This window comes from Bufo bufo, chromosome 6, assembly GCF_905171765.1.
Source record: "Bufo bufo chromosome 6, aBufBuf1.1, whole genome shotgun sequence".
In the NCBI taxonomy this organism is placed as follows: domain Eukaryota; kingdom Metazoa; phylum Chordata; class Amphibia; order Anura; family Bufonidae; genus Bufo; species Bufo bufo.
The window spans coordinates 349,556,176-349,581,129 of record NC_053394.1 but is presented as its reverse complement, the minus strand read 5'-3'; the positions used below and the strand labels follow the sequence as shown (position 1 = coordinate 349,581,129).

The 24,954-nt window shown below is 40.6% G+C and overlaps 1 protein-coding gene across 1 annotated transcript in view; it reads right to left on the bottom strand.

Moving 5' to 3' along the window:
• Positions 1 to 24,954, bottom strand: part of SLC12A5 (solute carrier family 12 member 5) — a 92,023-nt gene that overhangs the window by 39,717 nt on the left and 27,352 nt on the right. The window contains exons 2-7 of the mRNA XM_040435082.1: positions 22,749 to 22,828; positions 22,097 to 22,228; positions 17,904 to 18,050; positions 10,021 to 10,075; positions 9,409 to 9,539; positions 7,495 to 7,736 (exon numbers count right to left, since the gene is read on the bottom strand). Of these exons, the coding sequence (XP_040291016.1) occupies positions 7,495 to 7,736; positions 9,409 to 9,539; positions 10,021 to 10,075; positions 17,904 to 18,050; positions 22,097 to 22,228; positions 22,749 to 22,828 (787 nt within the window). The remainder of the gene's footprint in view (positions 1 to 7,494; positions 7,737 to 9,408; positions 9,540 to 10,020; positions 10,076 to 17,903; positions 18,051 to 22,096; positions 22,229 to 22,748; positions 22,829 to 24,954) is intronic.

Sequence of the window (24,954 nt, the reverse complement as noted above, 5' to 3'; positions counted from 1 at the left end):
TTCCCTCTACGCCCCGCCGTGTGGTCGTACAGTAGTGTACGGTGTACAGTAGTATACGACCACATATGGGGTGTTTCTGTAAACGGCAGAGTCAGGGCAATAAAGATACAGTCTTGTTTGGCTGTTAACCCTTGCTTTGTTAGTGTAAAAAATGGGTTAAAATGGAAAATTTGGCAAAAAAATTAAATTCTCAAATTTCATCCCCATTTGCCAATAACTCTTGTGCAACACCTAAAGGGTTAACAAAGTTCATAAAATCAGTTTTGAATACCTTGAGGGGTGTAGTTTCTTAGATGGGGTTACTTTTATGGAGTTTCTACTTTAGGGGTGCATCAGGGGGGCTTCAAATGGGACATGGTGTAAATAAGCAAAATCTGCCCTCCAAAAACCATATGGCGCACCTTTCCCTCTACGCCCTACTGTGTGCCCGTACAGTAGTGTACGACCACATATGGGGTGTTTCTGTAAACGACAGAGTCAGGGCAATAAAGATACAGTCTTGTTTGGCTGTTAACCCTTGCTTTGTTAGTGGAAAATTTGGCAAACAAATGAAATTCTCAAATTTCATCCCCATTTGCCAATAACTCTTGTGCAACACCTAAAGGGTTAACAAAGTTCATAAAATCAGTTTTGAATAGCTTGAGGGGTGTAGTTTCTTAGATGGGGTCACTTTTATGGAGTTTCTACTCTAGGGGTGCATCAGGGGGGCTTTAAATGGGACATGGTGTAAATAAACTAGTCCAGCAAAATCTGCCTTCCAAAAACTATATGGCGCACCTTTCCCTCTACGCCCTACTGTGTGCCCGTACAGTAGTTTACGGCCACATATGGGGTGTTTCTGGAAACTAAAGAATCAGGGCAATAAATATTGAGTTTTGTTTGGCTGTTAACCCTTGCTTTGTTACTGGAAAAAATTGATTAAAATTGAAAATTTGCCCAAAACTCTAAATTCAGAAATTTTATCTCCATTTGCCATTAACTCTTGTGGAACACCTAAAGGGTTAATGATGTTTCTAAAATCAGTTTTTAATAGCTTGAGGGGTGTAGTTTCTAAAATGGGGTCATTTTTGGGTGGTTTCTATTATGTAAGCCTCACAAAGTGACTTCAGACCTGAACTGGTCCCTAAAAATTGGGTTTTTGAAAATTTCAGAAAAATTTTAAGATTTGCTTCTAAACTTCTAAGCCTTGTAACATCCCCAAAATATAAAATATCATTCCCAAAATGATCCAAACATGAAGTAGACATATGGGGAATGTAAATTAATAACTATTTTTGGAGGTATTACTATGTATTATAGAAGTAGAGAAATAGAAACTTGGAAATTTTCAATTTTTAAAAATTCTTTGGTAAATTTGGTATTTTTTTATAAATAAAAAAGATTTTTTTTAACTTCATTTTACCAGTGTCATGAAGTACAATATGTGACGAATAAACAATCTCAGAATGGCCTGGATAAGTCAAAGCGTTTTAAAGTTATCACTACTTAAAGTGACACTGGTCAGATTTGCAAAAAATGGCCTGGTCCTTTAGGTGAAATAAAGCTGTGTCCTAAAGGGGTTAAAGGCAAAGTATCACATCATTTTTATTTACTAATTAAAACCAGAAAGTGAAACTTTTTTTTTCTAATCAAGGTTTATTTTCTAATTGTTTATTTTTTTCAGCTATCTTGCCTGAGTTGCCCCCATATGCTTTAGAGCAGCCAAATGAACCGCAGATCATGAGATGTTCGTTAAAAGGGCTTACTGAATTTTCATACTGATGACCTATTCTCAGGAGAGGAAATCAGTATCTGATTGTGGGAGGTCCGACAGCTGGAACCCCCGCCGATCAGCTGTTTTAGAAGGCACCGGCGCTCCTGTGAGCAACGCTGCCTTATTTCATCTCACCATGCACAGCGCTGTACATTGTATACCAGCTGTGTTTGGTATTTCAGCTCAGCTCCATTCACTTCTATGAGGCTAAGCTGCTCCTAGGCCACGTGACACATGAACATGTCGTCACTGGCCTAGGAAAAACTGAGAAAAGGCCTTGGCGGGGGTCTCAGGTGCCTTCTTAAAGAGCTGTTTGGGGGGTCTCGGTTGTTGAACCCCCACCAATCAGATACTGATGACCTATCCAGAAGATAGGTCATCAATATGAAAATCCCAGAAAACCCCTTTAACTTCTATACCAGAGTTTTCTGTATTTGTTCTGTGACCATTGCTGTGGCTATTGTTATTGTGAATAGTGGATCCAGTATTGTTTATGTATTAACTAAGTGTCTAAGTGTTAACTTTCATTGTAATCCTAATGGATAGGAATGTATACAGAAAGTGTCAGCACATTATTAGGCTGAGGGTAGGTTCGCATATGCGGCACAAACTCCAGTAGTCTGTTCCAACAGAGGAACAAACTACTCGGGTATAGCTTAACTGTCATAGCCGGAATTTTTTTTGGCAAAAATGCTTAAGAATATATTTATCATAATATTTGATTTAACCACTTCCAGACCGGGCCATTTGCCCCCTTCCTGACCAGGCCTAATTTTGCAAATCTTATGTGTGTCACTTTATGTGGTAATAACTTTGGAACTCTTTTACTTATCCAAGCCATTCAGAGACTGTTTTCTCGTGGCACATTGTATTTCATGGTAATGGTAAATTTGAGTCAATATGTTTTACCTTTATTTATAAAAAAAATCCAAAAGTTAATAAAAATTTGAAAAAAAAATCACTGTTTTCTAAATTTGAATCTCTCTGCTTTTAAGACAGATAGTGTTGCCTCATAAAATATTCATTAATTAACATTCCCCATATATCTATTTATGTTGTATTTATTTTGGTAATGTAATTTTATTTTTTTAGGACGTTAGAAGGCTTAGAATTTTAGAAGCAATTTTTTAAATTTTTAAGAAAATTTCCATAAACCCACTTTTTTAAGGACCAGTTCAGGTCTGTAGTCACTTTGTGGGGCTTACATAGAGGAAACCCACCATAAATGACCCCATTGTAGAAACTAAACCCCTAAAGTTACTCAAAACTGATTTTACAAACGTTGTTAACCCTTTAGGTGTTCCACAAGAATTAAAGAAAAATGGAGATGACAGTTATAAATTTAACTTTTTTGGCAGAATTTCCATTTTAATCAATTTTTTTCTTTAACACATCGAGTGTTAGCAGCCAAACAAAACTCAATATTTATTACCCTGATTCTGTGTTTTACAGAAACACCCCACATATGGTCAAAAAAGTGATGTAAGGGCACATGGCAGGGCACAGAAGGAGCACCATATGGTTTTTGGAAGGCAGATTTTGCTGGCCTTATTTTTAGACACCATGTCCCATTTGAAGCCCCCCTGATGAACCGTTACAGTAGAAACTCCCCAAAAGTGACCCTATTTTGGAAACTAGGTGATAAGGGGCCAGTTTTATTGGTAGTATTTTGGGGTACATATGATTTTTAATTGCTCTATGTTTTTTGTGAGGTAAGGTAACAAAAAAATGACAGGGTAGATCATGTGCTATTTTTATAGAGCAGGTTCTTACGTACGCAATTATATCAAATATGTCTACTTTGTTTGTTTCAGTTTTACATAATAAAGCATTTAAAAAAAAAAATGTATCTGTCTCAATATTCTGAACGCCATATTTTTTATATTTTTTTGTCGATTATCTTGTGCAGGGGCTCGTTTTTTGCAGGAAGAGTTGTTGTTTGTATTGGTATCATTTTTTGGTACATACGATTTTTTGATCATTCATTATTACACTTTATGGGGCAAGGTGACAAAAAAATTTGTTGTTTTAGCACAGTTTTTATTTATTTATTTTTACAGCGTTCACATGAGGAGTTAGGTCATGTGCCATTTTTATAGAGCAGGTTGTTATGGACGTGGAAATACCTAATATGTCTACTTTTTGATTATTTATTAAAGTTTTACACAATAATAGCATTTTTGAAACAAAAAAAATGATGTTTTAGTGTCTCAATTGTCAGAGAGCCATAGCTTTTTTATTTTTTGGCCGATTGTCTTAGTTAGGGTCTCATTTTTTGCAGGATGAGGTGATGGTTTGATTGGTATTATTATTATTTTTGGGGGGCATACGCCTTTTTAATCGCTTGGTGTTGCACTTTATGTGATGCTAGGTGACAAAAAATTGCCTTTTTGGCACTGTTTTTATTTTTTTACGGTGTTCACCTGAGGGGTTAGGTCATGTGGTCATGTAATATTTTTATAAAGCAGGTTGTTACGGAAGTGGCAATACCAATTTTTTTTTATTTATTTCACTTTAACACACTAATAGCATTTTTTCAACAAAAAAATTATGTTTTAATGTCTCCATGTTCTGAGAGCTATATTTTTTTTAATTCTTTGACCAATTTCTTTATGTAGGGGATCATTTTTTGTGGGATGAGGTGACGGTTTTATTGGTACTATTTTGTGGGACATACGTCTTTTTGATCGCTGGGTGTTGCACTTTTTATGATGTAAGGTGACAAAAATGGCTTTTTTTGACACAGGTTTTTTTATGGTGTTTATCGGACGGGGTGAATCATGTGAAATATTTATAGAGCTGCTGTCACAGACACGGCAATACCAAATATGTCAATTTTTTCTATTTTTAATTTTTTTTTTAATTACTTAATTGGGGGGAATTTTTTTTTTACATGTGAAACCTTTATTTTTTTATTTTATTTTTTTTTTAATAAACACTTTATTTTTTTTATTTTTTTATTTTTTTATTTTACACTTTTCTTCCCCCATAAGGTCATACAAGACATCTGGGGGACATTTAACGTCTCTTTTTTTTTTTTTCACTATTGATTTCTCCTGTAACTGGGGCTGACATAGTAGCCCCAGTTACAGGGGAAATACACCCCCCAGAGAGGCTGTACAGCACTATACTGCGCAGTAAAGCTCCAGTGCAGGGCTGATCGAGGTCTGTGGAAAACCCGATAGCTCCTGCACTCTCCCAGCCCCGTCGGTCACATGACCACCGGGCTGGGACAGGAAGCGCATGTGTATACAGCGATCTAGAAGGCAGGGACACCTGGGAACTGTCCCTGTCTTCTCCCTGGGTTGCCCTGCTGTCACTGACAGTGGGCCCCCCGCTCGGCAGCTGCACGATTAGCATGCAGCTACCATCTCTAAATGGATGTTCCAAAACGTCCATTTAGAGGTCATTTTCTGATGACACATTCCCTTTAAAGAGGGGCATGGCAGCAGTAACTGATATGGCTACCCTGCCAATATGATTGTGGACATGGAGTTGATCTCATATATGTTTATTTCTTGAGCACCCACAGAGAAATTAAAGAAGTTGTGCAGCCAGTAATATTGATGCTCTATCCTCAGGACAGGTCTTCAATATCTAATCGTTTAGGGTTCAACTCTTGGTATTCCCACGATCAGCTGTTTGAAGTGGAGGCAGTGCTCATACAAGCGCTACTTCCTCTTCTAAATTACACTGCGCGTTGTCTCGGTGGAAGCAAGATGACACACAGTGTAATCTTGAAGCGGAAGTAACTCTAGTATGAGCCCTGCTTCTTCAAACAGCTGATCGGCGGGGGTGCCAGGAGTTGGACCACCACCGATCAGGTATTTGATGTCCTATCTTGAGGATAGATCATTAATATTACTGGCTGCAAAACCCGTGGGTTGACCAGCACAGTAATTAAGAACAACTTTAACCAAAACTTAAAATGCAGGTTAAATTGGAGTAAAGTTCAATTCTCTGTTCTAGTCCAGCTGTGCTCATAAGAGTAGCAAACTAATTAAGAATTCAAACAAGGAAAATAATTCTGCTTGATCATAAAATACGAGCAGAAGAAATAAATAAATTCACTCTTGATGAAATGATTATAAAGTCTGTATATACCTTTACAGTGTGCCTGCTAGACTTTTGGTATACAGCACTTTGAAGATGACATTTTTGCGCTTATTACAAAGTACTTTTAATTATGTTTTCTTCTATTTTTACAATTACGTTCCTGCCCAGGAATTGAAACCAGATTGTTTAGCTCTGCAGTTTCCTGGACATACCCTGCGACTCAGCTTGTTTTCGGTACAATTCCTGCATATATTAATTGATTTTCATATGCAGCATTGAAGACATCTGGTAACACTAAACCAAAGGACATATCTATTTATCAACTTTCATACATATAGCATAACCTTGTCTATGATATTACTTCCCGTGGAAAACGCAGGTCTGTCTTGACCTTGATCTAGCAGTCAATAAATGAGTGAACACTGTCATATATAATTCTGTAGTCGAATTCCGAGCATTCGTTTGTCAGCTGTTTAGATCTTCGATTCAAAATGAAAGATACATGATTATCAGCAGCACATGTCCATGTGTAATCCAGGATGTGGTGCCGATATTCATTAGAACTGAATATGGGAAGAACAATTGTTCAATTGTGGTTGCAATCCCCCCCATTCACTTTGCATCTGCTTTGTAATAGGCCGATGCAAATGAGCGCCGATTGGTGTGTGCATCATCGATTGGCACTATCACTGCCTGAATATGGGGCAATCTAACAGAACCCTTACTCTCAATTTCCTCTGAATAATAGATAATAGAATAAAGCAACATTGCATCTTCTAAAGCTCTCGTGACTGCGTGGCTAAGAGGTGGTGGAACCTTCCTCAAAGACTTATGTGGGGAAAAATTGGTTCCCCAGAGAAAAGTAGCATCAAAAGTATCTGGAAGGCACTTAACACCCCATGACAGAAGAGTGCAATCATGGACCTGTCCTTAGCACTGGTGCCCTGCAGCGCTGGGGTCCTAAGTTTGACTCCTACTAAGGACAACATCTGCATGGTGTTTGTATGTGCTCCCCGTGTTTGTGTGGGTTTCCTCCCACACTCCAAAGACAGGGATAGGGAATTTAGATTGTGAGCTCCACTGGGGACAGCGATGAGGAATATGTTGGCTCTATATGAGCAAATAAAAAAAAAATAGACCTGTCATCTCTCCTGACTTGTCTGTTTTAGTCATTTATAGTATTTAACTTTAACTAATTTTGGAGCATCTTTTCTTAGAGCTCTGTCTTATACTTGTCCTTAATGCGACAAGAATAGAACATGTTCTATATTATTGCAGATGCCATGGAACAGACATACGCTGTGTGCTGCCCGCATCTTTTGCGGCCCCATTGAAGGGAACGGGTCCACATCTGACCTGCAAAAAATGTGGATTGAATGCGGACACAAAAATGATCGTATGCATGAGCCCTCAAGACCATCATAAAGCAAACACAGGTTGCAACATGCAGAAAAAGCCATCTCAAATGCATTTGGTTATTTCTGAGTAATCAATATGTCCCCATACATACCCCAATACAAAATAGGACTACCTGAATACCTGCACATAGATATAAAAATTTTGAATAAAACCATTCTGCAGTGTTTAACAATCATATATTAGATGCGAAACAGATGACAGATAACAAAGAAGCCATAGAAAAACAGAATTCTAAGTAACATTTAAGTATATTTAAGCAAACTCACGGAAAATATGGTGGTTCAAATGCAGATTTAATGACTCCGGCATATATTGAAATGATGGATAGGATCACACAACCCAAGAACACCAGAGCAAACTTATTGACATACTTCACGCCCACAAAAACCACAATGGCCATGCAGCTCAGCACACATGTGCCGTAGACACGCATGTTATTAAGTAGTGCAGCAGGCTCCTCACTAGCTTCTTTTGCCTTAAAGATGGCCATTGCAGGAAACAGATAAGTCTGGATAAAGAAAAATGTTATGTTAGGAAAAGCATTTCGCTAAACAATTCTATATATTTATATAATAAAAGTACTTTCTTCTTACTTTTTACATTTAATACAGACATTACGTATATACACAAAGTCATAATTAGTTCTTGTACTATCCTATCCAGCAAGATCCTAAAATGTGACAGGAGGGAAAAAAAACTCATCGTTATCCATTACTATTTTGCATGGTCTTTATAGACCACTCAATCTAAAGATTCCATATTTCATGGAATTGAATCATATTACCAGTGTTGTCCTTTTCTAATAGGATTAGCTGGTCAAGGGCACCAACCGGAGCTGAAGTCATTTGAGAGTAAGGATTTTTCCATTTTAAAGTAAATGTCTTCCTAGCCATAAATAATCATTTCAAAATGGCTTTCCTTTTCCACCTATACAACATCCCTACCAACCCCACTTTACCTTTCTTCTTACTTAGCATTGTAACACATAAGCACTTTCAGAAATATGCTTTTAACTTAAGCAGGTCAATGACCCCCTTCAAAGAAGAACACGAGGTCTGGTTTGGAAGTAACCTGGCTGACAATATTGCTCCGAACTGTTGCAACCAGCTATTATTTTGGATTGTCTAGCCTGCAGGCTTCTTCTGCCAATTCCATACACAAGATAAAAGTTGTACAAAATGGCTGATGTCGGCCTACCATTACTTGCAAATGATCAATTGTGATGGCCAACGGCAGGCTTCTGTTTGCTGACGCTTCAAACTAACTAAGGGCATGCGTGAACCATCAAATATGGCTGTTTGCACAAGCTACAGGAAGTTATATTTTTTAACTAACTCCCTGATTGACCAGTTTACTAGGATATGTTGCTGGTGGGATCATACATCAATCAAAATCAATCTCGTGTATGGGCTGCTTAAATTAACGGGAGTCTGTCAGCAGTTTTGACCATGCTAAACTGCTGACAGCACTAGTAAGGACTGGAGACAGCAGTACAAACATACCTTTTGTGTAGGTTTTATTATCAGGAGAAATGTGAATATGCACTTTTATTTTGCCAGATTCTGCTCCTTAAGTGCAATAGAGGTTGAGATTCACTGTCAAGTGCTCTCTCCATTCAGTTTCTTCACAACCCCTCCCCTCTGCTTTGAGTGACAATTTTATCATCCAACCAACAGAGCACTAGAGCTGTCACTCAGAGCAGAAGGGAGGGGTTGTGAAGCAGCTCAGTGCAGAGAGCACTTCATAGTGAAGCCCCGCCTCCAGTGGCAGAATCTGGAGGAATAAAACTTCATATTTACACTACTCTTGAAAATAAAAGCTCCACAAAAGATATGTGTACTGCTATATCAAACCTTATACCTAGTGCTGTCAGCAGTTTAGCACTGTCAAAACTGCTGACAGATTCCCTTTTAACAGAGTTGCTAGTGAAGCCAAAAGCTATAAATTATGTCACAGAGGCTACTTATACATTCTGTTTCCTTCTAATTTATTTCTGACTTTCCACATAAACTGAAATATTTTGGTTTGGCTGCACTTATCCTTCGTATGTGCTTTGTCTCACAGTCTTCGTGCATTTGGCCAATAAGTAGTCCATCATCTTAAGACTAAAACATTGAAAGCTTGGTTGTTGCTTATAGATCAAACATTAAGAAAATATTAATTCCACAAGCAAATCTTACCAACAGAATCTCTATGGTTCCAAGGATGTACATGGCTCCTGCAAATGTGGTCCCCAAGTAAAAGCAAAGCCCCACAGCTCCTCCAAACTCTGGGCCCAATGAACGAGAGATCATGTAATATGAGCCACCAGCTAGAAGAGATAGAGTTCTCAGAAACATGCACTGAAAATGAGGGCAATATCACACATTTGTATCACTGCACTGCACCTCATACCACTGCATTATTGGACAATGCACTGCACCCCTATATTGGTGTGCTCAGAACATTAGGTTTCACATATTTGGCCTCACGATATATATATCACTATACTACAACAGTTATTACGAAAGACAACTTTATGCAAATTCTTAAAGCAAACCCTCACGGGCACGGCAATACTTTCTTCCTTCTATACACGTGTGCTAGACATTTTCATTACTAGACATTCTTCTTAAGGACTAATCCCCTTATGCGCTTATTTAATCTGATTGATGCAAAGCGCCTGCATCTGGCATATAGTCTCCAACACCCCCACACACATTGCGTCTGCATCAAGCAGTATTGTGTACCCCCACCCAATTCCTCCCACGCACTGCATCTCCCTTATTTTGTTCATCTAAAATTCCCCCTACCTGGCACAACTCCATTGGTAGCGATGGCGCTCATTGAGATAGCAGTCAGCATGGTCTGCAGAGCAAACACAGGTAGGCACAATGAGCCTTTACCCAACGCATAATGGGGTGGGGAAGATGATGACAGGAGCAGTGCATAAGGGGGGGTGGGACATGAGACGCAATGCATCATGGGAGGATAAGAGAAGCAGTGCACCATGAAAAGAATTTGTCTCAGGTACAGTGCGTGGTGAGGTGAAGATGTCAGACGCAGTGCAATGTGGGGTATTTTCTGGTGCAGTGCATGGCGGGAGTAAATGATATCAAATGCAGCGTACAGTAAGAAGATGTGATATCAGATGCAGTTCAGACTCAGGCTGCATTGCCTGAGATACAGCACTCACTCAGACAATGGGAACTGAGATGTGCACACTTTATGTGATATCAGGTGCAGTACACCCTCTGACAACTTAAGCTGAGATTCACTGCAAGCTCAAGGGCCTGATATCAAATACGGTGTACATTCACAGGATATGAGATCAGATGCAGCATACAACCAGGGATTATGATTTCTGATGCAGTGAACAGGTAGAAAGTAGAATATACAACAGCCATATATGTCATGTTTAAATGTTTTTAGTTTTTTTTTCATGAATAGCAATGATTTAGCACTTGGACAGGGGTAGGAAGTTATGGCAGATACTGAAGTATAGTGGGCCAAATTGGTCAACGTTCAAGTACAGTCATTGTCGGAGACCATAAAAACATACTGTAGCAATCATATCAGTCAGAAGTTGTCTTATATCTACTAGAAGGTCGAAGGATGAAGGCCAAAAGATCCCTTTGTAGACGTAATTTCAATAACTCAGGACATGATGTAATAATGTGGTTGACTGTTATGTCCAATATCATATGAAAAAGGTGCTAATGTAGATGCAATGTCACATATAAGGAATGAGACACAGAAGACATGATATCACAGAACATGTATCAGAACAAGCACTTACAATATAGTATACTGAAGGTAGCTCTGGGGCTTGTCAGGATGGTGGGGCATTCACCCGATAGGACAAACAGTAGATACAATGCCTGCATAAACCTGATGATGCAAGTGTTGTAGGCTAAGAGAATTTCAATTTGGAGTAAATCTCCCACCCATAAAACTTCGAAGTGGTTTGCGTATGCCTGTCTCCCATGCTTTGGGGAGTGTAAGGCAATGAAGGCCACTGATGGACGGCCATCTGAGGACTGGAACTCCAACCCTTTAAATCATTTTCAAATTATAGTAAGAATTAGTACGATATTAAGAATATCCCTAAGCTATTCCATCTCTTATCGATTGATTCTAGTATCCACGTCGATCAGGAGAAATGCTGAAGGGACCTCTGTCATTTCATTATCTAGATTGCCGGTGGTCCCAAAGGACCTATTTGTTATACTATACATTTTTTATGGGAATTAGGTTGTAGAAGATTAGATAAAAAGAAACTCCTTATTTTCCAGAAACAGTGCCACCCTTGCCTATGGGCTATGTAATATTTTCCAGCCTAGCCTTACTCTAGTTAGACAAGAGTTGACACACTGGGAAAAGCAGACTGGTTTTCTTATATCATAGAACCCCTTGAATGGCAGGGGGCGGGGGCGGCATTCCTGGATTCCTCCAAGATCTTAAAGGGTTTCTATCACTTCGTATGACATATTTAGGTGTCAGACACTAGCGATCCGCTAGTGTCTGCTCTAACAAACCATCCTAATATGATAGGTTTTGGGGCAGCTGTTTTGCTAAAATAACAACTTATATCTATATGCTAATGAGCCTCTAGGTGCTATGGGGGCGTCATTAGCACCTAGAGGCTCCGTCTACCTTCATAAACTGCCGCCGCCCAGCGCGTCCCTCCAGCCCGCCCATCTCCTGCTGAATGCGATCCTCTCCGTGCGCGTCTCTGTTCTGCGCATGCGCAGTGAATGTCTGACCGCTTCCCTGCTCAGACATCTCCACTGCGCCTGTTCCTCGGAGCACTATGATGTCATCGGCGCAGGCGCAGTGGAGATGTCTGAGCAGGGAAGCGGTCAGACATTCACTGCGCATGCGCAGAACAGAGACGCGCACGGAGAGGATCGCATTCAGCAGGAGATGGGCGGGCTGGAGGGACGCGCTGGGCGGCGACAGTTTATGAAGGTAGACGGAGCCTCTAGGTGCTAATGACGCCCCCATAGCACCTAGAGGCTCATTAGCATATAGATATAAGTTGTTATTTTAGCAAAACGGCTGCCCCAAAACCTATCATATTAGGATGGTTGGGCAGAGCAGACACTAGCGGATCGCTAGTGTCTGACACCTAAATATGTCATACGAAGTGATAGAAACCCTTTAAAATCAAGTAATGTCACATAATTGGGCAAAAAGGAAAATTGATTTTTCCTTTAGATTCAGATGAAATGATAATGCTGATTAGTGGAATATTTGATCCAAAGGTTCCTAAATTTTCCACATTGCCTTCACACTTTATGAGACACACAACTGTCCATTAATATATGCAGGCACTAGTTAATACGTGACTTCGAAATCTAGTAAAATCCATTACGTTGGTTAGAACTCATGAATATTAATGAGTCCGGTTCTCAGTGGTATTGATTGTCATGTTGACAAGCTATGTACTCTTTCAGCTCATTAGATGGAGGTCCCAGCGAGGGACTGACCAGGAGGTGTCAAGATCGAATAGTGGGTGGCCGGGGTAGAAAGATTGAATGGCAGGAGTGTCAGCATCCTGCAGAGAGGCAGAGGCTATCTTGTATTAGTGCCAAAGCAAATTAGCCTAAATTGTGGCATCATCTGTATCAATAGACATGGTGCGACATGGCATGATACAGCTTTGGACAGGTCACCACAGGATCAGAGGTCAATATATAACAACATCGTACCATGTCATTGTCCATGTTGACTGCAAAATTTATTTTCCTGAGGTCAAGCAGTATTCATGCCCCCAACTATAGCCCAAAAAATGGTTTTGGGTGAGAGCAATAACATAATATATTACTCACTTTCTTCTGTTCTCAGAGATTTTTGAGGGATAATTAGAGACATCATTTGGATGCAGTTCTTTTCTAAATACAGCTATACGCCAAGGACGTCTTTAATTACTTTAGTGATGCTAGTGTGAAAGGCAGAGCTGTGACAATGCTTTGGTATTAGAATGAATTTAACACTTGAGAACATGTGAAAGTATAATCAACATGTGATGGAAAAGTAAATGGATGCATAGTTAAGACCACAGCGAGATCATGGAATGGTTGCATTTATTTTAGTGTTGCATTCGGGCAAGGGCGACAGAGGGACCCTTGACACCTGTGGCCCCATTCGCAGAAGCTGTGATGCAACATAGACATTAGGACAGTCTGAATGATGTTTGCATTGTCCCACCAGGCCGCCCTCATTTTGGTGACTCAATACTTTGTTTTAGACTATGTTTCCCATTGTCCCCAAGTGGCACATATCCCAGCGGTGTTGTGTTGCTTGGCGTCACAGCATCACTGTGGCCAGTCATTGGCTGCAGTACCACACGTGGCCCTGTCCATGCAGGAAGTTTACATGCAGAGACCGGAAGTGCAGGGAAGACAGCCTGGGATCCATGGAACAAGAATCGAGTGGCGAGGAGCAGATAAGTATAGTTTCCTTCACAGCTCCCACTGAGTGGAAGGGGGAGTTAAAACAGTTGTGGACAATCCTTTTAAGGCATCATGTGTCACCATGTAGCTAAACAAAACTAATTTAACTCAGAACTATGTGCTACGTTTTTAATCTAAAAAATCTCATCACAGACCCTCAAAGCAGTGAAATTTGACACTGTGGTCCTTGGACCGTAGAAGATTATGAAGCTTTTATCCAACAGCAAGGGGTCTTTGAAATATATTCATTAGCTACACAATAAGCAAAGGGTGCAATACCACAACTGGTCACTGGGTGTCCTAACAGACAATAACTTAGGCTACTTTCACACTAGCATTTTAGTTCTCCGGTATTGAGTTCCGTCATAGGGGCTCAATACCGGGGAAAAAAATGCTTCAGTTTTGTCCAGTTCATTGGCAATGGGAACAAAACTGAACTGAATGCTCCAAAATGCATTCCGTTCCGTTTAGTTGCGTCCCCATACCGGAGAGCAAACTGCAACATGTTGTAGTTTGCTTTCCGTCCTGGGATGCGGAGCAAGACGGATCCGGCATGACACAATCTGCCTCAATAGAAAACGGATCCGTCCCCCATTGACTTTCAATGGAGTTCATGACGGATCCGTGTTGGCAATGTTAAAGATAATACAACCGGATCCGTTCATAACGGATGCAGATGGTTGTATTATCAGTATTGGAAGCGTTTTTGCTGAACCCTGCCGGATCCAGTAAAAAAAGCTAGTGTGAAAGTAGCCTAAGATATAAATGGCAAGTATATTAGTAATAGTTTGCGGCAGTGGTGACCTTAGCTTATCTGCTGATCCAAAATGAAGGGAGCCAAATAAGTTCAAGTAGCCACTGGAAAAGAAGTTGTGCCACCAGAGGTAATTATGCTGGATCTGTTGCCCCTTCTGGGGCAGGCATGGACATTGCGTTGGTTGTTTAAGTGTATGGTACTGCATAAATATTTGCCCATGCAGGGTGAATAAATATTCAAAATAAGCTGGCACACCGCCAACATCATAGAATGCAAGAAACGGGTCCCAGACTAGTCAATACAGGAGAATAAAGACTCTGCAGGCGAAAGAGTACTTTTCAAAACACGTGATTTATTGATAAAATTCCCACTTAGAATAAATCACGTGTCTTTTGCAAAGTACTTCTTGGAGTGCGGAGTCTTTATACTTTGGGAGGACATATATTGTTTGGTTTGTAGCTTACTGGATTATTTGCCTCAATGGAATTGTATTGTTATCTTTAACCTTAGAGATTTTCCCAACAGAGGTTATAACTATAGTGTCCCATATTTGATGGCTGCCAGATCAATATAGCTAAAAGCATTGGAGGTGTAGTAATATTCCACATATAATCAAGGTGATTAGTTCTTTTCAGTTGATGGTAGCCAATGAGGCTGGGGGTTTGCTGTATTCGACTTTAGGGAAAATATTCAAATTGAAAATACCTTTCGTGACCAGTAAATAGGGTGTATATACAATGTTGACTGCTTAAAAGGGTTTTCCTATGAATGATGATTGATAAAAATGAAAATAATAGTACATGACAATCTCTTTCTAACAAAGCTAAGACCAGCCCTGTACCTCACATGGATCCAGAGATCTCCCCATTCATTGCCCCAGCTGCTCTGCTAGATTCTCCTCAGGCCGAAAGCTCAGGGGCATGTCCTTTAATGGGGGCAGGCGGTTGAAGAATGGAACTGAGCATGTGCGACCACCTCGGTAAGTGGATGTGCATGTTACATTACAGATTAAACACCAGGGGGCGCCATTATAATGAAGTAAAGAGAATATCTTACAACTTTTTTGGAACAGAAAGTAATTTGCAAAAGTAACTGCTTTCCTCCCATGCTGAATTCTATTAAAATAAAATTTACTGGTGGCACAACCCCTTTAAGCAATACACCTGAGTACTTTTCTTTTTTCGTGTTTATGTGTCTTGATTGTATGCATTGATTTAGATGTTCATTACCGCCATTCATGTTGTTATTTTTACAGCATTGTGATTGATTTTATAATAGAAATTTGTTATTTAATGCAATTAAATGTATTGTTAGTGCACTGTAATAATTTAGAGATACCTGCAGTCCTATGTAAAACCACAGATAACTCTGCCAAATGACGACTTTAGCTGTGTCAGGCCTGATTCAGATGGGCATATTAAAGAACGACTGCAACACATGGACAATTTCTGATATGGCACCAGAGGCGGACTGGGAAGTTAAAGTGGCCCCATGTTGTAGGCGGGTCCAAATTTGCAGAAGGCAGGGCATCACAAGTAGGTGGGGTCAGCAATACCATAGCACAAAATACCATCCTAGCAGAACCCTATGCCACAGTGCATCACAATATACTGCCTCAAAAGCTGTCCCTCTGTGGTGGTCATCAATAGCTGCCATTTTCTGTCCTCCTTCTCCAGTTGTGGGTCTCAGTTGATTCCAGGAGAGCATGTGCGGTATATGAGCACCAAATTGTCACAGATTTAATTACCACTGAGAGCTCATTATGTACTCAGCCAGCGTGAGAGAGGAGGGTTCAGGCGGCCCCTAGGGCATCGGCCCACAGGGAAATTTCCCTGTAAGGTCTATGGCCAATCCGCCCCTGTATGGCACTGAGGTCCATGTAGAACACAAGACTGGAGACTACTGGCAACATTTGTCTCCAGTGGTTTCCAGGTTTACATTGTGTGAGGCACAGCCCTAAGAGTGCGTGCAGACAAAGGTGTGAACAGCACCATTTACATCAATGGGTTGTGCTGTCCATGTGCACAGAAGACCGTACACGGGTGACAAATATCGCCATCTGAATCAGGCCTTAAAGAAATAAGAGGAGGCAGAAGAAATGAACGTTGTAACAATTCTTCTGTTGAACTCCAATTTATAGCAAGCTGAGCTTCCTTGTAGATCGAGTTGGCAAAAGATTTTTCTTAAAAACCATTGTCAGCCTTAATTGAATGTCTTCTACAACTTTAACTTAACAGCCTAGATCAGAAATCAGTTTTGCTGTTTTAGTGTTATCCAAATAGCGCACTTATAAGCAAGCACGTGCAATAGGATCCAAAACTAGGCGATCATTCAAGAAGCAGTGCTGCTCAATTAAGAATCAGCCTTGGCACTAGCGGCAATCCTATAAAGAGTGGGTGTGATATTAGACACAGTCACTGGCAGTAACATCAGACAAGATCATGGGATAAAAATACACAATAGATGCAACATCACACTCTGTCACATCCTCCAGTCGTCTAATGTGATATGGACCACACAGTAATTCTGTGTCCATGTGGACTTAATATGGGCTATTTTGCATTGTCCTCATAAGGTAACCATATGGGACCAATTTAGTGGTACTGGATTAAAATGTCCAAATGCCGAAAGAAGAAAAGCTATGAAGAGTGACGGTGGAGATGGGAGAAGCCGTTAGGTATGAGAAGGTCATGAGAACAGGAATGTGCAGACATAAGGTAACATTGAGAATTATAATTGAGAATGATTGGAATAAAGAAGAAAATAGAAAATCAGTGATAAACAGTTTTTTCCCCAAAGAAAATCCATCAGCTAACATTCAATTCTAGGAATAGTCGCCTGTACGTTAACTACTGTGTTCTGGGAATATAAAGGAGCAAGGCACCTATATAGGATACTCAACCATTGAGTTTATTACTTGGCATCTCCTTTGCAGCAGATTTGCTGTGACTGCCTATTTCTGTAAGGGAGTATTTGTACGGTTATGGGTATCAGGAGAATGACTTCTACTTGGTAGGATATCAAGGATACTGGTGTAACTTAAATATATATACTAAAGAAAACACAAGATGCAAACACTGAATCTATGGACTACAAATTGTACCAATGCTATATTCACTATAGAAATGAATAAGAGGTTCTTGGCACATTGTTTGATTCAAATATATGAGCCCATCTGTCCTGGGTACCATTTGGAAGAGGTCACCTTGCGTGGACAGATGAGTTCACATGTCTTGATCAAAATGGGTGCTGAGAACCTCATGTTCATGAGTGAATATAGCACTGTTACAATGTATAGTCCATAGATTCAATGTTTGCAGAGTTCCCTTGCATCATAAGATGTGCTAACTTTCTTTTCGTATTGCAGTATATATACTGTATATGTGTACTTGTACTGTACATGTAGTTCCTACCCAACCGAGCCTCCTAATAATGATCTCCTGTCCTTTCATCCTCTACCATTCCCCAGGCCCATACTCACACAGGAGCAGCACATCATGACCATAAGAAAAGACTCCAGGACACCTCCAACCCCCACAACCCAAGTGAGGCGCAGAAAAAGGATAACACCGAAAATGTTCTGTAAGCAGGGAAGGTAGACACCCATGAAGGTTCCCATACTTGGAGCCTGAAGTAAAGAACAACAGTTAATGAAAATCTTATATGGGATGCTAACACAAGGCTATATGAAAATGTACTAACAAACTGGAGCAAAGTTATGGTACAACAAGCTAAATATATATAAATATATATATATATATATATATATATATATATACTTATATAAATACATATGGGCAAACTTGCTTATTGCATGCATATCTGTATAAATCAATGATAGGCTCCTCAGGATGGAATGGGGCAGTGTGCCTCTATACACATGTATTTTGGAATTGTGTACATAAAAATAGAATGTTGCACATTAAAGTAGATCTGTTATCAGATTATACTGTCATATCTTAGGGCAGTATAGTGTAGGGACTGGTTTGATCTCCTAATAGCCAAAAAGGAAAGCGCTATTTTTTGTGTAATAGGCGAGTGGGCATAATCTGATGATTTGCTTTAAAGCATACCTCCAATTATAAGGCAAGTTTTCATAAATGTATAGTGCATGTCGATATAAGAAACTTTGTAATATATCTTATTAGCGGAGGGGGCTTCTGGATGAGAGAGATTTTCAAACAGCAGTTTCTTAGCTCTTATACTTTTGACTCTACTATATCTAGTAAGATAAGGCTCTACCACTGTTTAGAGTCAAGAAGTACATCACCACCTAAACCCCCCTTCTCTCTCCTTATACTTTTGTGTGTGAGGTTGAAGATGGAGACAGGTGTTATTAGGGCAGCCATACGTATTCAATAGCTGTCAGCTGAATGATCCTTCGGCCAACAATACACTAATGTGTATCGAGGCCTTCAGAGATAAGAGGCTGCATGAAGGGAAGCAGGAGGAAGTATATTTCTTTAATAAGATATATTACAAAGTCTCTGATATGCACCTGTACTATTTATTTATGAAAACTTAATTATAACTGGAGGTACACTTCGAAGGTATTTTCCTGGAACAGCATATGGATGGCCTAACTTTAGGACAGGATATCAATATCAAATCAGTAGCAGTCTGACTCTTAGCACCACCATGGATCAACCATTTAAAGGTACTACAATGCTTGAGCTGGTGCTGGGGCCTATTCCCTATTTACCTCGATGCCACCAATCTGATACTAATGACCTATCCTGATGAAGAGGTCATCAATGTGCTGATCCCCCTATACGTTTAATAAAGGTATACATTTGGGGAAGTTCTGATGGTCCATTATGAGTTTTGTGTACAGCACTGAGAATGGGCACACTACTACTATAAAGTGTAGACAATTATTACTCCATATATTTTTGTTGATCTATAGTACTGTGAAGGCATCATATACAATATATCTCCCATTCTTTTATTCAGCATCAAGGCAGTGGATAAATAACAAGAAATATTTAAATAATAGGCAGGGACCTCCCAAAACACAACAGAAAATGTAGTTGGTAAAATCCAAGTGTTACTCGTGTTGTTAACAGCGATATTAAAGAAACCGTCAGACAAGCTAATCCATTTCAGATGAGAAGTCCTTCAGGGGTTTTATGTTTGTCTAGCGGTTCACTCCATGTGGCTATTAACTCAACACTACAGCTTGTCTTCTAATGACCACGGTATTCTCATGAGGTTCCTGGGTAAGGTTTATCATTTCTCTTAGAACTCTGAATTAATTTTCATCTTTGATGTAAGGTTTCCTTGTTACTGGCAGATTTAAAAAAAATTGGTCTCCTTTGACTAGACAATGCTACAGTCAAAATGATGGGAATTCTTTAGTCTTATTAAACCATTGCTTTTTTTTAGGGGAAAACAATAGCAATTAGGTTGATATAACTTAGCTTCCAAAATGATAGATTTTTCAGGATGCATCCAGTAAGAGATTGGAACGATAGACCTGGCTAGTTTTATTAAATGGGACAATTATAGAATTATACTCTTTAGATACAATGCAAATAAATTACAAATACAACCATAACACACAACTACTAATACACAATGCTTTGCTATTCCGGATATCAGGTCCAAGATTATACTTTTCTTTGGTCTACTACACTATTTAGTATGTAAGGACAATGGAAGTTGAAACTCACTGAACAGAGAGAAAACTATTTCTCCCGAGGTATTTGCCGACATATAGGAGAAGGTTTAAGTATTAAGCAGGGTTGCCAACTGTCCAGAAATTTCTGGACAGTCTGTAAAAACAGCATACTTTTTTCAGCATCTGTGGAAAAAAAATAGTTGTGTCCATGTTTTATTTGAGACTAGTGGTACTTTCACTAGTCATTGTGATTATAATTATCATCATTTTATGGCTCACACTAAATACTGCTAATGCATTCATATCAGTATATTGCATTATACTGAGCTTTAGACATGTATTACTTATATATATATGTAATCATTCAATCTGGTTTTCCAATTTGTCCACAAAAATGTTGGGTGTCTGTGATTGTCTAGAAAAAAGAAAAATTCTGTTTGGCAACTCTTGAATTGACTATGTTAGATGAGCACTCAGCCGGCCATACACATTCAATAGCTGTCGTTTGGCCGACAGCTATCTTTCCTGACTACCACCTAACTACCCCATACACATCTATGTTCAGTTTGGCTGAACATTTATGTGTATTTAGTGGGGGGAGAATAAAAGGATCAGGCAATATATTCACTTTGCCCAATCCTTTTCTACCCCAACATCATCTGTTGGGGGAGATTCTGGAGCTCCCTAGACACAATAGACTGTTGACACAACCTGCTGTTCTCAACAGGTTCAGCTGACAATATACTACAATACACTAATGTGTATGCCGGCCCTATGTCTCAGTATTTTAGGGCAGTGTTTTCCTACTCCAAGTAGTTGACTCACGAAGACAACATGCATGACTTGCGGAAGACAGGCAAGTGCCGGCGATTGGAACTTCTAGTACAGTTGAGTTTTGCTTGGGATTAAACAAACCACTAGTGAGAGTGGTTTCTTCCCTGCACTATATAGCAAAGCAGAAAATAATCCAGTTTTGGACCTGGAGATTGGCCCTCTTTACTGAACCCTAAAGGCCCTTTTACATGAGCGGATGAACAGGCAATTATCGGGAATCAACTGAAAGTTCCTAATAATTACCGTTCCCGGCAATTTGTCCACTATATTGTGATAAATGACTATTGCTTTGATTGTTTTTCTCCATTATTTTCTGTCCGCTCATCCTTGTTTACACAGGACAGGGTTCTGCCAACAAAAGATGATTTTATGTGCCACATAGAAGATGTGATCCTCTTATGAACGCGTGTTTGTTTATTCATCGAGTGATTAACAGCACCTTTACACATGGCAATTATTGGGAATGACCGTTCCTACAAAGGCCCATTTCCGATAATTGCCCCGATCCTCGGCTAGTGTAAAAGGGCCTTAAGAATATTTTTCTGACCATTCGCAAACTTTTTGAATACCACAGTCCTTGTGATTTGGTAATACTGCTTCTTTGTCGGTACGGGATAAATTATCATTTCATTATTTCATTCACAGAGGCTGACAACTTTATAAAGCTTGGGTAATGGACATGCTGTTGCCAGATAATAATGGCTTTAATTAATTTAACAACATCAAGTTATGTCTAATGATCATTTGCTATCTGCTTTTTAGCTGCTTCAAAATATGCACTGTATATTATGCATCCTATAGCTTTACGACGGTACACTAAATGAACAGCCGCATAGAAGGCCATTGTTTTTTTTTACAAATTTATTGTTCCTGGACATTGCAGGTCAATAGTCACAAAGGGAGGCTTACTTGAAGGCCAGAACCTTCTAATTTCTCTGCAGCTAAAATTAGCTAACCCCTTGTGGCCTATCTTTTCCAGATCACTAAAGTATGTTGCTAAAATTTGTAGCTTGCTTTATTGTATCTCATGGAATCTGATGAAATAAAAATTGATATCCTTACATTTCGCTGTATAGATTTAGGTGGTTTTCCTTTAATAAATTTCAATTTAAAAAAAAGTTATCTAAATAGACTTCTGGATGGAGAACTTACAGTTAACACTTGACGTATATCCAGAAAAAAACCTATGGATATGATAGTTGTCTTTTCTAAGGTCTTACCTGAATAGGCTTCTTCTTTGCCCCTTCATTGTTTTCAGCTTCTTCATGCTCTCGCACTCCTTGGGTCAGGTTTGTGTAATTGGCCAAGCCACTGAGAAGCGAAGAGACCATTGGACTTGTGTCCATTTCTTCCTACAAACATGACATTGAATAAAAAAAAATTGAAAAGATGATGATTACATTTAAGTTACATTATCTATCATTAAATAAAAACAGAAAAGATGAAAGTTAGAGAAAACAGCTCTGTCCATTGTGTGGTATATGCAGCTGGTAACCACAGTGCTGCTCAATTCAGTGTACAATGAAACAGCTGATCGTCAGGTGTGTGGTGTGTCAGACCCCTGCTGTACATATATTGATGGCCTATGCTGAGAATAGCCCATCAATATTCAAATCTTGGAATATCCCTTTAAGGCAAGTACAATTACAGCATTTCGAAAAGTGGTATACATTTATCCCATGACTAATGTTATGTTAGGTTTCAATCAAAGAGTTATAATTAGGGCTATAATTACCACAGAATTTCATATACCCAGAAAAATTATTCAGCTGCCATCTAGAGTGAGGAAGAAAATATTTCCTCCCATGAGCCCAAATTGATTGTCGTTGAAATTGACTATCATCCTTTTGCCTTCTCTAAGTTCCGACTTACCTCAAACAGGGCCATGTTTTTTCCTGTGTCCATTTCTGAGCTGTTAATGAATGGGGAGCTTTCCTTGGGATTTCCATCTCCTGAAGACCAAACAAAGATCATAAGTCATGAAATGATCTCCATCACAGGAATATTCGATCTCCCTGCACGCCTATAATAGTCTCCTCCAATAATTAAAATTAACTATTGTTTAATGATATAAAAAAAACTACAGAGTGATAACAGGTCAAGACCTCAAACCATATCTCTTGAAGAAAATTAATATTGCAAAAGATGGGATAAATAATGGCACCGCACGGCTAACTTTAGATGCCTACAGGGGAGCGCTAGTGCAGGAGGTCATGCTCTGAAGACAGACTATGGGAATCTTCAGACTACTAACAGGCAAGAAGGCTGTAAAAGTGTGAAGACCAGGGCCGGCCTTTGGGGTGTGCGGGCTGTGCGGCCGCACAGGGCGCCATAGTAACAGGGGCGCTGGGCGGCCGACAGCTCGCAATGTAATCTGCGGCAGGCGAGGCTGTACTTGTGTTCTCCCTCGGGGCGCCCCCTCCATCTCCCCCTCCCCTGTCTGACCTGCCTGCTGCCCCCGCCGCTGCCAATAAGAAGAGAGACAGGAGGAGGAGGGGAGGGGCTGTGGCCACTGCGCCACCAATGAAGATAACTGACCTGAATACAAATACAGGAGGCGGGTGCTGGAATCAAATAGCCGGCACCCGACCTCTGTGACAGGGAGCTGCAATCAGCTGCAGTTGAGTTAACCCTTCAGGTGCGGTACCTGAGGGGTTAATTGTAGCTGATCGCAGCTCCCTGTCACAGAGGTCGGGTGCCGGCTATTTGATTCCGGCACCCGCCTCCTGTTTTTGTATAAGAAACGTTTGTGGCACAGTGCGCCCCCCCCCCAACACCCCAGTATAAGAAACGTTGGTAGGCAGTGCGCCCCCCCTCCCAGTATAAGAAACGTTTGTGGCACAGTGCGCCCCCCCCCCAACACCCCAGTATAAGAAACGTTGGTAGGCAGTGCGCTTTCCCCCCCCAAACACCCCAGTATAAGAAACATTGGTGGCTCAGTGGGAAGTGCCAGTGAGGGTTAAAAAATAATAAATTTTTTTTAACTCACCTCCTCCAGATGATCGCGTAGCTGCCGGTCTCCTGTTTTCTTCAAGACCTGTGGTGACGTCACTGAGCTCATCACATGATCCATTACCATGGTGATGGATCATGTGATGTTAACAGTGATGTCACCACAGGTCCTTTGACAGGTCATGAAGAAAGAACAGAAGACGATCAATTGGAGGAGGTGAGTTAATTATTATTTTTATTTTTTAACCCTCATTGGCACTGCCCACTGCGCCACCAATGATTATTATATTGAGGGGGGGAGCACTGCGCCACCAATGTTTATTATATTGAGGGGGGGCCCACTGCGCCACCAATGTTTATTATATTGAGGGGGGGCCCACTGCGCCACCAATGTTTATTATATTGAGGGGGGGCGCACTGCGCCACCAATGTTTATTATACTGGTGTGATGGGGGGGCGCACTGCGCCACCAATGTTTATTATACTGGGGTGATGGGGGGGCGCACTGCGCCACCAATGTTTATTATACTGGGGTGTTGGGGGGGCGCACTGCGCCACCAATGTTTATTATACTGGGGTGTTGGGGGGGCGCACTGCGCCACCAATGTTTATTATGCTGGGGTGATGGGGGGGCGCACTGCGCCACCAATGTTTATTATACTGGGGTGTTGGGGGGGCGCACTGCGCCACCAATGTTTATTATACTGGGGTGTTCGGGGGGCGCACTGCGCCACCAATGTTTATTATATTGGGGGGGGCGCACTGCGCCAATGTTTATTATATTGGGGGGGGGCGCACTGCGCCACCAATGTTTATTATACTGGGGTGTTGGGGGGGCGCACTGCGCCACCAATGTTTATTATACTGGGGTGTTGGGGGGGGCGCACTGCGCCACCAATGTTTATTATACTGGAGTGTTGGGAGGGGCGCACTGCGCCACCAATGTTTATTATATTGGGGGGGCGCACTGCGCACAATGACGGGTTAGGGAAATTTCACAGCAGAGTGCGCATGCGCTGGGAGCCTCGCCGGCGGTTAGGGTAGGGAAAAATTATGGGCCAGTGCACAGGTGCGGTGATCGGATGGATGTTCTCAGCAGGACACCGGCCGACACTGCGCATGCGCT